A 17,272-nucleotide genomic window follows, 5' to 3' on the forward strand; every position below is an offset into this window, starting at 1 on the left:
TCCCTGAACCCAGCTGGCTCATCTCTTAAAAAATAATAACAGGCATTTGCTCTCATAGGTTATGAGAATCCTATAAGATAATTCGTGCAAAATAGTTAACATGGTGCCAGACAAATACCAAGCAATTAATAAATAGCAGCTATTGTTCCAATAAATTTAAAACTGAAAAAAATAACTGAATAATCATTTCAAAACCAATTTTCCTTTACTCATTATCATGTTGTAAAAAATTATAAAAATAAGCACTGAGAAATGTAGGAGATGCTGTTTTGCTCCACCCAGATTGCTGCTTCTGTATTGAGTGGCTCATTCCTCCAGCAACTTCCTCTGGCTTGGGGAATTTTGCCCTGAACTGAACTGCCTCAGCTCAAGCTACGCCCCCTTTCTGGTCGAGTTAGAGAACCACAGCCAACTCTTTAATATTAATTTGGATCCATTTTGAAGGGCCATCCCAGCTCTAGAGCTTCCTGAGATGGCCTGAGGCCTCTGTAGAAACCCTTTCTGTTTCCTCACTCCCCAGGAAGCTGCCTCCCCAGGCTCTGTCTCCATCACCTTCCCAGGGAAGCTCAGTTAAGTCCAGTAACCCTCGTATGGGCAAGGCACTATCGGGAAACAGGGTTGGCAAACTTTCTTCATAAGAGGGCAGATAGTGGGGCACCTGGGTGGCTCAGAGGTTGAGCATCTGCCTTCGGCTCAGGTCATGATCCCGGGGTCCCAGGATTGAGTCCTGCATCGGGCTCCCTGCATGGAGCCTGCTTCTCCCTCTTGCCTATGTCTCTGCCTCTCTCTCTGGGTCTCTCATGAATAAATAAATAAAAATCTTTTTAAAAAGGAGAACAGATAGTGTTTGAGATTCCAGCAGGCCATATGTTCTCTGTCACATTTACTCAACTCTGCCATTCTATGTGAAAGCAGCCCGGGACAATACATAAACGAATGGGTGTGGCTGAATTACAATAAAGCCTTATATTATGGACACTGAATCTGAATATTTTCCACCTGTCAAATATCCTTTGGTTTTTCCATTTTTAAATGATGGAAGAAATTCTGAGCTCATGGGGGGTCAAAAAGGGTATAACTAGATTTATTGTGATCATTTTGCAATAGATACAGTGACTCAGGTTATATGCCTGAAACTAATGTAACGTTATAGGTCAATTATATCATAATTTAAAAAAAAAATAGGCAGCAGGCTAGATAAGGCCAATGAGCCATGTTTTGCCATCCCATAAGCCAGAAGAAGGGGGTAGAGCAGTGAGGTATTCCTGAAACTTCCACTGCAGAGCATGAGTTGCCAGAATTTGCTATGATGGGACCCTAGAAGCTCATAACCTTGTTTAGGAGGATGCGGAAGACCCCTTCCTGGCTCCAGAAGGGTCAAGAGAAAGTGGAGAAAAAGACGATGGGGGGGATTAACATTTGTAACTGCATTTGAAGCTTAATGCCACCAAGAAAATTGTACATAGCAAAATAAAAGGATTCATTTTAGTATTCACAAGGTGAAGAGCACCTGACTGGCTTGGTCGGAAGAGCACTCGAGTCTTAATCTCAGGGTTGTAAATTCAAGCCCCAAGTTGAGTGGAAAGGTTACTTAAAAATAAGATCTTATAAAAAAATTCACTATGTGTTTTCTGTTCAGAAAACTTCACTAGTGAACAGAACTAGGAGGTTAGTGTGGCGGTAGCTAATCATTCAAAAAAACCACGATTACAATTTGCTACTGTTGGAATGTTTATAAAGAATATATATTTTAAACGATCTGATAAAGAATAGAGAAAAGAAATAGAAACATAATTTCAAAACTGTTTAAACTGGTCTTTCTACCCAAACAGCACCCTTCTACATACAGTCCATTCTTCTCAAGAAGAAGCAACTTGGAAGAATTTATTTGCTTCACAAACAGTGACTCATTACGCTTAAACCTTTTGGCTTTTTATTTTCCCATGGTGTGGGTTCTTGCTTGGCTTGGCTTCTTTTTAAACTTGTGTACTCTTTTAAATGAATCCTACTTTTTCTTTTTGGCTCATTTTCATTTTTTGTTTTGTTGTTGTACAACCTTTGCTTTGAAATTAGTCCTTATAGCTCCTTTTTCCACATGCCTTCATCATGTGTAATAGTACAATTTCCTCTTCATTCATACCTGTCCTCCATCCAAACTTTACCTCTCCAGCTCCGGACTCTGCTTCACACCCACCTCCGGCACATTTCTCAGTGAAGAAAGTGTAGCTTTAGTGTGGAGTAGTTGAGAGAGAGGTATCCTCCCTAAGGATTGACGTTGCTGTACTGAGAAATATGGAGACTAGGTGTGCTGATTTCACTGGATACCAACTGTAATAGACAGTTAATGACTATATCTTTGGCTTTGGACGTCTCCAGATTCTTCTCTCTAGACACTTGGAGACTAATTTGATCCACATTTGTCATGATGAGTTCCGATGCCAAAATCTGGGTGGGAGAACTGTCATGAAATTCGGTGTCCATAATGTACTGCTTATATAACTCTTCCACCTTCTGCTCCAGGTATTCATTCAGGACTGCATTAGAAATAGGCTTCTGCATTTGCAGGCTGCTCTTCTCTTTGATGCTGGTTATTCTCCAGTAGGACGAATACTGCTGGATAGGTTTTTGGGGAAAGTAGCTGGGCTGAGGGGAAATGGAATCCTCCATGGGCAAAGGAATCTCAGATGATTTCAGCAAAGGGCCATATTCAAAACTGCTCTCTGGGGGAAAATCTGTTGTCACTGAGTTAATAGCCATCACCTGGTCCCCTGCAATATGTAAGTCATTATAATTCTTGCAAATACTTTTGCAGGAAGGTGGAACCAAGTAGGTCTCTCGACTGGAGTCTCTACATATTTCAACTGCAGCCAAGGTGGGACTTTCAAACACGGGATTGGGGTTTGTCTGCAGCATTATGGTTCTCTGATCTCTACTGTGTTGGCTCTCTCTTGAATGCACTGAAGAAATAAATTTGTCCGAGGATTTGCAGCTCACATACAGACTTCGGACTTGGGTTTCATCCACAGAACAGTAGGAATGAGTCGCAGATGTTGTCTCTTCTTCCTTCTCAGCCACCTGCTCATTATAAGATGAACAGCTCCAGTGGATGTCATTCTGGTAGGCAAGTCCACTGAGATACCCTTCTGACAGCATTCTGGAAAGAGAGTTGATAAGGAACAGTGGGGGAAATGAAGGTTGGAATTATAAAAATGGGCAGTTGATGATGTGCAAATTAAGGACAACAAAGGAGATGATCTCATTCATCCACTAAGCCATTATAAATTATGTGTCTGCTGTGTACCAGGACTATGGCATACGGTAGAGATAAACAGAGAACCTAGTTGAGTCTTTCAAGAAGACTGGGACAGTGATAAGCACCAAGGAAGTACAGAAGAGGAGCCTCTAACACAGCCCTGGGCAAAAGCAGAGAAGTTACAAGGTATGTCCTGGAGAAGGTGACACTTTAGGTAAATTGTGAAGAATGAGTGGGCCAGATGCTGAGTTGAAAGAGAATATGGTGGCATGGCCTGTTTACCATACACCAACATGCCAAGCATAAGCAGGAGGGGTTGGAAAAGACACTGGAATTGGCTCTGGGGGGGCCTTGGGCATCAGGTAGCAGCATTTACTTTCTGCCCCAAAGAAAATAGGGAATGACTGGGTAGCTGGAAATTAGGGAAGCAACTAGTGGGTTCTGGGGAAAAAAAAAACATTGCAAACACTTGTGATTTCTACTGAAAATAAGAACTGTGTCTTACTTGTCTTTGTATTTATCCCTGGGAGCTGGCACAACCATTTGCGTTTTGGAGGGACTCAAAAGATAGTTGTTAATATCTTGAATTAAATAATCGACCACCATGACAGGTAAGACGAGAATTCTGTAGCCTCCAATCACAAAGGCCTTTGCAGTGCAGGATGAATTTCTTGCTCTGTCCAGCCCACTTCTTACTGTAGGTAAGCCTAGAAGTGTCTCTGTGCCCTGCTGTTACTCCTCTCCCCTAGTTACTGGGGAGCCTTCCTGACCTGGGTCTTTGGCTCCACCTGCCTCCCTTCGTCACCCTCCATGGTTGTCACTGGAGTCCGAGTGGCTAGAACAGGCTGGAAACTAGCAGCTGCCTTTTCTAAAAAGGGAACACTGGCATTCCTGGCACTGGGGCTCCAGACAACAGAAAAGATAACCGCTCCTCTTTGGCCTCAAGGGCCAGACGCTCCAAACAGATGTGTTAACTTGAGCCTGAAATTGAAAGGTCAAATTAGGAAATGATTTTATCTAAACAGAAGGCTCCTATTTTTACATTTTAGCATCTATGTTCATAGGTACTTCCCAAGTGAATTTTTTTAAGGTTTTATTTATTTATTCGTGAGAGACACAGAGAAAGAGAGGCAGAGACACAGGCCGAGGGAGAAGCAGTCTCCATGCAGGGAACCCGACATGGGACTCGATCCCAGGTCCCCAGAATCACACCCTGGGCTGAAGGCGGCGCTAAACCGCTGAGCCACCCGGGCTGCCCTCCCAGTGAATTTTTAATTGTAGAAGGGTAATTTTATAAACGGAATAAAATTAGCATAATTATTTTAATTGTATAAGGGTAATATTTTCAGTGTTTATTTTCTCTTTTCGAACTATTTGGAGATCCAGTCAGTCAATTTATCAGTTACTTAAGTAATTATCATATTCTACTCTGTTACATACCATAAAGATACAAAATTAAAGGTTTTCAACAAATCTGTGAGGGGATTCTTGCATGCTGGACACGCTTAGGATAATGAAAACGAGTCCCCGAAAAACTTTCTTAGTTCTTCCCTCAACCTGAACATGAAGATGAAAAAGCAGCTCTTAGCTACATGAGAAGCAGATAATTTACAGAGCAAAAGCGTTTATCATACAGGTTTAATATTGATGCGGTTACTTCACGACTTGCCTCCTCCCTCCACCCAGGCTGCAGCTAGAGACTTCAGCCTTCAGGGTCTCAGAGTATCATCTAAAAAAGCTGAACAAAAATGAAACTCTCTACTTTTGAGTTCATACATGGGCTTCTAGAACGCTTGGCAGAATTTGGTTTTAGAAAAGTGGCTTTTGAGAAAACATAACTTGAGCTTGGAAACTGGAGAATCCTGAGCCCCAAAGAATTCAGGGCCTAGTATTTATGCATCACCAGGAGACTAGGGGATATAAATTCCCCATCAGTGGAAGAGCTATGACTCCAGCTGGGTTAGGGAAGCCAAGAAAAGAGGTCCGTGCCTTACCTCCCACGTGCAATCTGGGGAGCAGCAAGTCTAAGGAAATGGTCTCCTGCTTAGCATGCTGTGGGAGAAGGAGGAGAGCCAGCCGCATGGATTACTTAGGTGGACAGGTCTGAGACTGCCTCATCAGGTCTGTTCACACACCCAGAGCCTCCAAAGCTGGAGAAGACCTAGGTTTGGGGTGAGAAGATTGCAGACATATCTACAGACTATTTCTCAGGGACCAGGTGAATAAGTTTCCATGGATGCCAGTATGATGACATGTCGATGATCAAACATGCCCCCCTCTTCTACATCCAAAACTGACCCCATACCTCTGTGTCAGCATGCTGGAATAGAGGGGGAAACCCAAGGAGGAAGCAGCCCTGAAGTGACTGCAGAAGTCCTGATAAATTTGAAATGTTCATATTCAGAAGAAAAGGGAGGAAAAGAAGAACAGACCAGTACAATAACATTACAGAAGCTGAAAGGTGGGAGACCACAGGGCTATATCTTTGGAGATGAGAAAACTCTTTTTTTTTTTTTTTGAGAAAACTCTTAAAAAGAGCCAAGGAAAAATCCAAGAGCCAATCTGCTTGAAATTCCCCTAAATGTTCAGGAGTATGGGCAAGACTGTTCTGGGGAACCCGACTCGTCTGAGAAGGAGAGCAATTGACACCAGAGGATCCCCAACTAAATGAGAGCATCCAGATCACCCTTCATTCAAGTTCACAATCACAAGAGCCTGTGGAGCTTTTTGGATCTCATGTTTAACTGTGAATTCAATTTTGAAACCTCCAAAGAAAGCTCTGAATGGGAGAGACCAAAGCAGTCACTCAGAAGAATTAATTCTTGAGAGGAGGGGCAGTGGCAAGAACTACCATCAATATTCTCAAGGGGACAGGATCGATAAAAAATCTTCAATTCAAATAGGATACGATAAAAAAAATTCTGAAGTCCTTAGAAATTAAAAATGTTAGTGAATTTTAAAGTTCAGTAGAAAGATTGGGAAGTAAATTTAAGGCAAACTCCCATTTTGAAAGTAGAACAAAAATACAAGATGAAAAATAGTAAGGAAAAAATTAAAAAAACCAATCTAGGAGATTGATTATCTGAAGCAATAGAAATCACAGAAAGAAGACTGGGTATATGGGGGAGAAATTTAAACAATTAAGGAGTATTCCCAGAACTGAAGGACCTAAGTTTCCGGAATTCTGGGTAAATGCCCACTTTTCCTATATGTCCCCTCTTGTGACTGTAAAAAGTACCCTTAGGACAAAGAGAAAACACTATACATTTCCAGAGAGAAAAAAGAAGAAAAAACTCCAAGAACCGGAATGTTTAGACTTCTCCAAAGCAACTTGAGAAGCAAGAGGATTATGTAACAATGTCTAGAAATATTTGAACAAAATTTGCTTCCAACCTAGAATTTAATGACCAAATCATCCATCAGCATGAGGATAAAACAGAGATAAAACAGTTAATCTCCCAGGCACCTTTCTCAGAAAGTCAGAGGAAAACATGCTCCCATGAAAGGAGTAAGTATAAAAGGCTCAAGAGGCAACGTGGTTGGTTGGAACAGATCAGAAGGCTTCTGGAGATAAAGATGGAACTGAAGACCACTTGATAAGTCTGAGCACTGTGAAGTGAGATTTATGTAATTGGCTATGGTCTTGGAGGTAAATGAGGAAAAGTGAAGCAAATGAAAAATCTAGACCAGTGCTGTCCAATAGCACTTTCTGAAATGATGGAATGATCTTTATCTGTGCTGTCCCAAATGTTAAGTGGTAGCCACATGTGGTTAGCGGGCACTTGAAATGCAGCTAATGAAACTGAATTTTAATTTTATTTAAATTAATTTAAAATGCCACATGGCACTCTATTGGACAGCATAGGCTTAGAAGATAAGTGAAGGTAATAACATAAAACTTTAAAATACTCAAGACAGACAATTATAATTGCAATTTAAAGTATGCCAGATGAGGGATCCCTGGGTGGTGCAGCGGTTTGGCACCTGCCTTTGGCCCAGGGCGCGATCCTGGAGACCCGGGATCGAATCTCCACGTCGGGCTCCCGGTGCGTGGAGCCTGCTTCTCCCTCTGCCCATGTCTCTGTCTCTCTCTCTCTCTCATGACTATGATAAATAAATTAAAAAAAGATTTTAAAGTACGCCAGATGATCACTGTCATTCACTGTCATAGCAGTCATTCTAGAGCAACGTATGATTAATTCATCTCTGTACTCCTTTCAAGGAGTGAGTGTTGGAGAGGGAATATCAAAAGATAATGAACAAAAGGGCATAAACTTTTAGCTCTTTGGTGATGATGTATGGGACCCTAATCTGAGACACTTTGTGTTTAGCTATTTTGAAACCAAGATTATATGACACTTCTTTTAATTTTTTTTCCACTACTGTTTGGGGAAGTTTAGAATCCCTGTGTGAGTGGTTCAAGGAAATTTTTTAAAGCTATTTTTGTTTTAATAGTGTGGTTTCTTAGGTTGTCTCTGAGGCGATAAAAGTGCCATATAATGCAGATTTCTCTGGTGATGAAAATGTTAAATATCTGTGCTGTCCATTATGATAGCCAAGAGCCACATATGACTAGTGTGTGAAATGTAGCTAGTGTGACAGACATTTTCACTTAATTTAAATTGCCACATTTGGCTACCATTATACGCTCCACAGATCTAGGCAATTATAAACTCCAGCTCATAATTTACGAAGTTGTATATGGGGGAGAACTTTAAACAAAGTGTGGTTTATTACATGGCTGAGTTGGACATAGTTTTGGAGAGTCACAATAATATAGTGGTGAAAATTGATCTAACCAAATTTGAGGTATAGTTGCAGAATGACAAAGACAAGAGACAAGGATAATACTTGATCATGTAGAGTAATGTAATATCAATAAAAATTGTTTTGGGAGATGCCTGGGTGGCTCAGCGGTTGAGAATCTGCCTTTGACTCAGGGCATGATCCTGGAGTCCCAGGAACGAGTCCCACACCAGGCTTCCTGCATGGAGCCTTCTTCTCCCTCTGCCTATGTCTCTACCTCTCTCTGTGTGTGTCTCTCATGAATAAATGAATAAAATCTTTAAAAAATTGTTTTAGGCATTTGCCTATGTGTCCAGACTGGGTGGCCAGCCAGTGTAGAGAAAGGAACACTGATTTAGCATGTCCTTGGTGTATGTACTTGGTAGAAGCCAGGGGAGGAAAAAAAAAACGAAATAATTATCTGATTGGTGACAAGTCAATAAATAATGCCCCAAACTGAAAAATCCAAAAGTTGGAAGGAAAGTTGGTGGTAAATACTAAATAGTAAAAAGGGAGATAAAAGTAGTTGCTTTTGGAAAAGAGGTAAGGGGACTGCTGTTTTGCATAACAAACCTCTTAGGATCATTTGACCCAAATTATGTTCATGTAGAATTTGGATTAATTTCCTAGTTAAAAACCAAATATAACTATTTTTAAAGTAACTAAGAGGGAAAAATAAGAAGCTGGCTCTTCCTGTACGGCTGGGTTTATTGTTAAAGATTAAACACATTCAAAAAAAAGAAGAAAGAAAGAAAGAAAGAAAGAAAGAAAGAAAGAAAGAAAGAAAGAAAGAAAAAGAAAGAAAGAAAGAAACACATTCTACTTTTTTTGAGAGAGAAAGAGCATGTAAGCAAGGTGGGCCAGGGGGGTGGGGGTAGCAGGGGGTTGAGGAGCAGAGAGAGAAATCTTAAGCAGCCTCCACACCCAACGCCGAGACGAAATCAAGAGTCAGGCGATTAACCAACTGAGCCACTCAGGCGCCCAAAGATATAACATACTCTAAGGGTGAAGAAGAGGAGACAGAAAAATCATTGTGTAAAAGATAAGCTTTTATTTGTCCCTAAAGAACAAGAAGGATTTGAACAGGCATGAGAAAAGGGAAGAATCATTGCAGAGAGAGAAGTCAATAGAAGTGAACAGATTCGTGTTGTCCTTCTCTTGTCGTCTGTAACAGAAACCAGTCTGGAGGAATAACATTGTTATTTCTTAAAGTCATGGTCGCCTAAGACTTTTACTAAAATTTCACAATCCTTCTTTATCAGCCTTATTCCCATTCAGCGCTATCCCAAATCTCCCACTATTTATCCTATTCTCATACCAAATAATTGGCCCTAAAGGAGTCTTCTTTCTTTTTATGTGATTGATGTTTATGAGTACTCCAGATAATCTCCACTCCTTCAAAACAATGAAGGAAGAGAGTCTAGGATCTTGTTTGGAAGAATGGGCCTTTTGCACTATTTGTCATCAGCTGAGAGCTTTGTTGGTACCTTGATTTTGGTGAAACAAGAACCCTACCATTCTCATATGTGGGGCCCAAGGCAGACCACTAAGGCAGAAAGTGCTAAGTCTGATGATGGGAAAGCAGAAAATACGTCCTAATTTCTAGGGAAAGATAGTCTCATGGATAAAGGAAAAGATTGCTCAGAGGGAGGACCATTCAGGCAAGTTAGTTGGGTCATGCGAGGCTGAGGACATCCGTTTGTATGGCCTGTATCCTGCAGGCCATACAAAGCTCTCAAAGGTAACCAAGCTGATGTAGGACATGATGCCATCCATCAGTAAATGACAAGACCGATTTCAGCAAGGTAAGCTTGGAGTTAAGGATCCAAGTAAAGAGGCTGCTCAATTCATCCCCAGCTGAGGGGATTGGGACAGGAACCAGGGAAGGAGGTAGCAGAAGAGGAAGAAAAGGAATGAACTTTGAGACACCAAGACTCCTGGACATGAAAATGAAGGAGAGAGAGGAGCCAAAAGTAACTGAGTCAGGGCCTGTTGGGAAATGGCACCAGCGCTGAGCAAAATGGAAAGATTGGGAGAAAAAGCTAGAAAAGGAACTAATAGGTTTACTTGAGTTCCTCTTGACTCTCATATGAGACGAACTTCTGAGTGCAAGTGACTAATTATGCATTGGCGATTCGGGCCAGAGACCCATTAGAGAGGCTACTCATAGTCAACAGTGAAACCATCTTCCAAGTGTGCATGGTGGGAGTTTATACTAGGAGCTGGAGTAGCTTGTGGGTATTGATAGCCTTGCATAGTCCAAGGAGGAATGAGCAACAGCCAGAGCTGTAGTATCAATAGCTTTGTAAAGACTACATAGCTTCAAATATACCGGACAAGTCATATTTTTAAAATCTACATTGAAAGGTTAAGTTTCATTATCTTATTCAGACGAAGACAAAACAAACTCTTGGGCTAGTAGTCAGGAGACCAGAATTCTGGTTCTGACTCTGTCATTAGCTGTGGTTTTAGTCTTATTGATGACAGACAAGTCAATAAAAGAGCTCACGTTAGTACTAGCCACAACCCACATACCATCTTAAGTGCTTTTTATCTACTGAATCACTGGATCCCCGAAAAGACTCTAAGATGTAGGTACTCATATTGTGCTCATTATATAAAAATCAAAATTCAGTCATATGTCCAAAGCCACCAGACATTCAGACACTGGCAGTCAGAAGACCGAGCCTGCGTTCACATGTCCTTTAACTCCTCAGAGACTCAACTTCTGATCTGTAAATGAAGAATGTAGGATTAAATTATCGATTGAGTCCCCCCAAACTGTAATATTGCGTGAGTTGATAAGTATAAAGAAGGTTAAGCAGACATTACTCAGAATCGAAAGCAGTTTCTGAACATTAGCAGCAGAGGACAGCAGAGAGCATGCTAAAGCAGCTTCAAAATTGCTCCAAAGCTATGCAGAGGAATATTGTGTGAAATTTCTAAACAAAAATTATATATATATTAACTAATTTAATATAAAAAACCTTTAATGTACCGTTAGAGTGAAAACAATACTGCATATCATGACATCCTAAAATTTAAAAAATAGAGGAATAATGTTATTGGAGTTTATTTTAATTGTTAGCATTTAAAAACACTTGAGTGATTATTTGTGAAATTCTTATGATGTTAATCTCTTCAGAGATAATATAAAAGGTATGCCTCAAACAAATGTCAAGACATGTATTAGAGTAAATTTCAGCTAAAACACTGAAACATAAGCCAATGAATTATTTTAATTGTTCCAAAATATTTTGTCACTTGAATTTTTGTTTCTCATCACAGAGAAGGTATATCGATATATTTAGAATTGCCCATAACTAAGTGTGAAGGAAAAGACATCCAAGGACATTTGCAGATGAGATGTTCCAGGCAAATTTAGTCTACATTAATCATTACCAGACAGGGGAAATACCAAAATTAACCTTAGGTGCAAATTCACATCTTAGAAATATGTGCTAAAGTGCAGAACCTTTGTTAAAGCATTTGCTTGGATTTCAGAAGAAATTGCAACATAAATTCTTCTGTCTTCACTCGCATTTACACCTTTTCTCAGAAAACTCTTGTTATACTCTGTACATAGAAATGCATTTCATATATACCCAAACAGAGCAAGCATGGATTCGGAGAGGAAACCATCAAGAGGGAAGAACTTTATAACAGGGAACATTTGGAAAAACCTAAGTTAGGGATTGGAAAACTTTTTTTGCAAATATTTTGAGTCCCTGCCACTGCTACTCTGCATCATAGCAGGAAAGCAGCCATAGAGCATATGTAAACAAATGGCTGTGGCTGTGCTCCAATAAAACTTTATTTAGAAAAACAGGCAAAGGGCCAGTTTGACTCACAGGCCATGGTTTGCCTAATCCTTGACCTAAGTCCAGAAGCAGATGCAATAGTGGGATAGAGCATAATAATAACAGCAGTTGTGTCAGGGGCTTTCCCTGCCTTACACCTGATTTTTCAGTAACGCTGCATGTTAGCAATTATCGCACTTTGGATTTTCCAAGTGAGGAAGCTGAGGTTGAGATTTGACCAGTGACCTTCCCAAGGACACAAAACAACTAAATGCTGGAGGCCGGATTCAAGTCCAAATGTATGAACTCCAAAGCTCGTGGTCTGTTGGTAAAACATGTCCCACCGCTGCCTTGTTGAGAGCAGTTAACATCAAGCAGTCATGACAAGCGATTAGTCCTTCCAGGAGAAGGGTATCCACCCTGAGTCCATTTCATAACAACGGCGCTGGGGATTAGAGGAAGGGAGGTACAGTGAGGTACAGCAGGAAAGGCTCCAAGAAGACAGCCGATGCCCACCCCAGAGGAGTGGCCCAGAGGGCTACCTACAGGGCCCAATTGTGTATCAATGCCAGTATGACTTTAAATGATCCATCCTCGCTGGCCTTTCAATCTTGCTATGTGAACCTTTTCCCTAAACACTCCCACTGGCAGTGGCCTGACATCATCTCACCCTTAATTTTATAACCACAGAGTAATTTAATTTTACAGATGCACTGTTTAAATATCCATAGCATCCCGTGACCTCCAGGATAAAGTCCACACGAGTTAGGCCCTCATGAGATGTGCTCTTTGTCTTCCCAACCTCCTCTCTGCCTGTTCCCCACGAGACTCAGGACCCCAGCTGTGCCAGACTGCTCCCAGTTCTCCACACCTCATGCCCATGCCATCGGAGGCATTTGTGCATTGTTATTTCTGTCCTGAGAGCCCTGGTTGCCTATCCATCCCCTGTTTCACCCTTCACGTCTCCCATATCCACAATTCAGAGCCCCCTGGCCATCCATTCAGCACCCTTGCCCCCAAATTAGAAATTCTACGTTATTCTGTCCCTACCCAAGAGCTTTATCAGGATTGCACGGAATTTGAGCAAAATCAGCGGCTACCTTAAATAAATCAGTGAAATGAATCCTTGGGATAATCCTTTGAATAAAGGAGTAAGTGGCAATAGCAAAAGGACAGCGAGAAGATTGGGGATTGCTGGGAAGTGGGGGAGTTGGGGGTGATAGGGTGCCAGGACAGAATTGCCTCTGGAAGGACAGTTTGTATGCCTGTGCATAATCTAAGATCGCTGAGGGGCTGGGTTGAGACAGGGGTGCAAAGAAGCCTCCAAAGCCCCGTGGAGGTGGCACGATGGGGCTGGCTCCTGGCATCATAGGAAATAAAGACAGGAAAAGGCTGTTTGACATTTCAAACAAGATCTGGGGCCCAGCTAGCTGGGGTGTAGTTTGGTTCCCACCTGTTGTCAGCAGCATGTCTGCTTAAATAGGCCCGCCTTTTAAAACGGTTACGAATTGGTACAGCTACAGGCACATCCAGGTTAGCAAATCATTTCTCAAAGTGGGCATTGAGGTTTTTCTTGCTTTTTGACTGTGTGTAATCACTCCACGAGCGTTTCCATAGGCCAGATTTGGAGAAGGCAGGTCACTACCCCACAGCTATTGTGAATTGCCTTTCAAGGAGCTTTCAAGGAGCTTGAGCCAATAATCTGACCAGCAACAGACATTCCTTGACGCATTGTTATATTTTAATTTGCCAATCAGATAAGCAAACTTATCCATGCCTCAAATTTGAGGACGTAGCACTGTCCTGTGCAGATGATGTGTAGGTGACATATCAGAGATGTTATTTTTTTAATACCCCTAAATCCTCAAAATACTCCATTTTATCTCTTCATGTATTTTTCCTACAATCTAAATCCTAGATCCCATAATTCCAGCCTTTTCTTTTTTAAGATCTCAATTTTTGGGTCTTGTGAGTATAAACTATCAAAAGGTTATCACTGAAAACCTTGAATATCATTTCGTTCCCAATCCTATTATCATGTAACCAAATCTATATTACATTTTTTTCATCATGAGAAGTAAATCTGTTACATGTTTCATTTTTCAGTGAACGATGCAAGAACTTTACCCAAACTGAGGTTTCTTTAGGAGGGATCTCCCCAGAACATAAAGACTCCTAACTCTGGGACATGAACTAGGGGTGGTGGAAGGGGAGGGGGGCGGGGGGTGGGGGTGAATGGGTGACGGGCACTGAGGGGGACACTTGACGGGATGAGCACTGGGTGTTATTCTGTATGTTGGTAAATTGAACACCAATAAAAAATTAATTTATTAAAAAAAAGGAGGGATCTCCCCATTGGAAAAAAAAAGCTGCTGCAGTTTCCTTAGTGTTGCCTTTGAAAGTACATGTTTTCTAGAGCTAGAAGTGGCCATTCACTTCACCATATACCTTGCTTTATATTCCTCTTATTTCATCTTTGGTGGCATTTGTCAATGGATGTTCTGAAGTATCACTCAACCTTATATCAATTCTTATTACGAAATAAATAATTTGGGGTTATCTCTTGTATCAAACATGAAGTGATTCTTGATTTCTGAAAGTCTAATTTGATGGCTAAGATGATATAAGTCAAAAGGCCTCTCTTTTCCATATTAACAACAGCAAGTAAATTTTCTGTTCAGTTCCAACCAAAGGTAACAGTTACTTCCAAAGGCTTTGTCTGGATATGTGAATTTCCTTATTATGGAAACTGTAAATTTTGATGCAGAAAATGTATATTTTTGTCATAGTTTGGATTTTCTTCATATTTGGTCTTGACTTCTCACAGATGAAAAAATTAAAGCTTACGATCACTTTCTTGAATTTGACACAAAATGAAAGGAATAGAAAAATAAGAAAAGCGATCATAATAATATTGACTGATGTTAAATTTCATTGGTGTTATAATTGTTAATCATTATTATATTACTAATCATATCTATTACCATTATCATGTACTTAATTGTAGTCCTATCACCAAAATGCAATGCAATATACTTGATTGGATTCTAAATTGAGAAAATAAAATTGAGAGGAAAACATGGATAATTGGAGAAATTTAAATATAGATCATATATTAGATAATAGTAATGTATTGATGTTAAGTTTCCTTAGCATTGTAATTATGTAGAAGACTGCCCTTTTTCTTAGGAGGTAAATGCTCAAGAATCTGAAGGTGATGTGTCCTAAAGTTACCAAAGAAACTATCCATATATATATTTGTGTGTGTGTGTGTGTGCATGTGTATGAAGATAATGAGAAGGTAAATACGGCAATGTGCTACAACTGATTAACTGATGGAAATACGGGTGTTCAATTGTAGTATTCTTTCCCTTTTAATATAGGTTTGAAACTTGGCAAAAATGAAAACCAGAAAGAAAATAACTATTAAGCTAATGAAGTTACATTACAATTACAATTTAGTTACATCCTGTCATGTTGGTGAAGTGCTTAGAGTGACAGTATTGCATATATCGAAGATAATCCCCAGGTATGTGATTGGAAATGTTTCAGTAACTTGAAAGAGCTATTGAAACACCACTTTGCTGTGAGATAAAAGAATTTAGTGCACTACCTTTGTATATCCCCTAAATTACCATTACAATGTGAATGTTTTATACAAATTTCAAATGCTCACCATTCCTCCCAGAAGCTTCTCATGCTCAGAAGCACACTGTTAACTACACTGACCTATGCAAGAAGTGTTCCAAAAATATCGGTCTGAATACTCTGGCCAAATCCGGTCTATATTGAAGCACAGATGGATGTGCACAAGAAAAAGTATGTTTGAGCAGATCTACAGATAATTCAAACAAAAGCCCACCTGTGCGAGTCTTTAACACCAGCGTGTAGGCTTTCCCCAAATCAGCCAGATGGCAATTCGAAAAGCAACAGCGCTGTAGGTCACCTTCGCTTTGAGTATGCCCTGCTACACGGGAAAACACTTATCTCAAGCTCTCGGAATGAATAATTGAGAGTCAGAGCCAATTGGAATTTACTGTAATTGTACTCATTTCAAAAACGATATCACTGTAACTAAATTCTAGGTTTCTCCTGTCCCAGCAAAATTCTGATCAGGTTCTTAGGCCTCCTTTTAAAAACATAGAAGCTAAATCTCTGCAGCGATACTGCGTGAGGACTGCATCAATCACACAACAGGAGCCAGATCTGACCCGTCCAAGTTGTTAGGTCAAAAACATTTTTTTAGAAATGCCAAAATGTGAACATGAGGAGGTCAGAGAAGGGAGTGTTTGACTTCATTTCTCTTTACCATCCCCCTCCATGGAATGCTTGCATCCACTCCCGCTCACCTCTGATTTGGTCAACGAAAAAAGCATCTTAGATGTTATGATTGCATCTGGCTTTGGATGAGAAAAGACTAAAAAAGGGAGGAGAGAGGTGACAGAAGCACATATAGGGCCTGTTGCCTCTTTTTTCTTACCTTCACTAACCAATCTGCTCCTTTGGTCCGGAAGAAACAGCAATTGACCATATAGAGATGAATAAGCCAGCCAGTGCTTTTTTTTTTTTTCAGAAATGTTTGCAAGCCTTCCACTGGTACGACCAAGAAACTAAGTGGCTCATTGCATGGCCATTCTTCTTATAACTGATCCCATGGAAAGGGAGTTGTTTTTGCTCAAGTCTGATTTGTGCTCAAGAACAGTGGGAAGTCCCAGGAAGGGGGAGGCAATAACTGACAAACCCACATTGAGCCACAGAATGGTGTTTCTTCCCCTTTTTTGAAAAATGAAACCTATCTATGAAACTGTCTCTTGTTAAAATAGTTGATTGCTACGCTTTATATAAGAACCCGAACAACATAAATTTACTCCTCTAACAGTAAATTCTCTGGGATCCCTTTATCAAAAGAGAGCCACTGTCAAGTAGGATTTAGAAAATTCTCAGTTTCATTGCTAACCTATAATTTTTTGAGAAGTATTCTCAGATTTGTACTCACAATCAAAAAAAAATGCAAATGAAAACTGTTTTCTCTCTCAAATTAACCAAGGTTAAAAAAGAAGGTGTGATAATACACTGGGTGGGCAAGGTTGTGGAGAAACAGGCACTCTCCTATGTAGTGGTGAGATTGTAGACATTTCTAGAGGGCCTTTTCCCAGCATCTGTTGACTTTTTTTCCCAAAACTTTTACATATCCATATCCTCTGACCCAACGACTTTATTTGTATAAATTCACCTATGTCACATATTTACACTTGTGCACAGAAACATTGAAAAGTTATTTGTTGCAGCATTAGGGATGCATCAATAGGATATGAGCTAAGTAAATGTAGAGCTTTATAGAGTACTACACAGTGTTACAGTGATCTGGCTTTGCATGGAATCATAGGAAAAGATATCCAGGATATATTGTTCAGCAGGAACATATAATATGCTC

At 40.4% G+C, this 17,272-nt stretch overlaps 1 protein-coding gene across 1 annotated transcript; it reads right to left on the reverse strand.

The window, feature by feature from the left end:
• Positions 1 to 1,790: 1,790 nt before the first annotated feature.
• TASL (TLR adaptor interacting with endolysosomal SLC15A4) lies at positions 1,791 to 16,461 on the reverse strand. Its single transcript, XM_055338203.1, has 2 exons — positions 16,319 to 16,461; positions 1,791 to 3,154 (listed from the first exon to the last, which is right to left on the reverse strand). Exon 2 carries the CDS (start codon positions 3,151 to 3,153, stop codon positions 2,263 to 2,265), a length of 891 nt encoding a protein of 296 aa, XP_055194178.1. The 5' UTR covers position 3,154; positions 16,319 to 16,461; the 3' UTR covers positions 1,791 to 2,262.
• Positions 16,462 to 17,272: the final 811 nt, after the last annotated feature.

Source organism: Nyctereutes procyonoides, unplaced genomic scaffold (genome assembly GCF_905146905.1).
Source record: "Nyctereutes procyonoides isolate TBG_1078 unplaced genomic scaffold, NYPRO_anot_genome, whole genome shotgun sequence".
NCBI classification, from domain to species: Eukaryota; Metazoa; Chordata; class Mammalia; order Carnivora; family Canidae; genus Nyctereutes; species Nyctereutes procyonoides.

Excerpts from the sequence above, each read along its gene's own strand:
- TASL (XM_055338203.1), bottom strand. The coding sequence starts at position 3,153 with ATGCTGTCAGAAGGGTATCTCAGTGGACTTGCCTACCAGAATGACATC.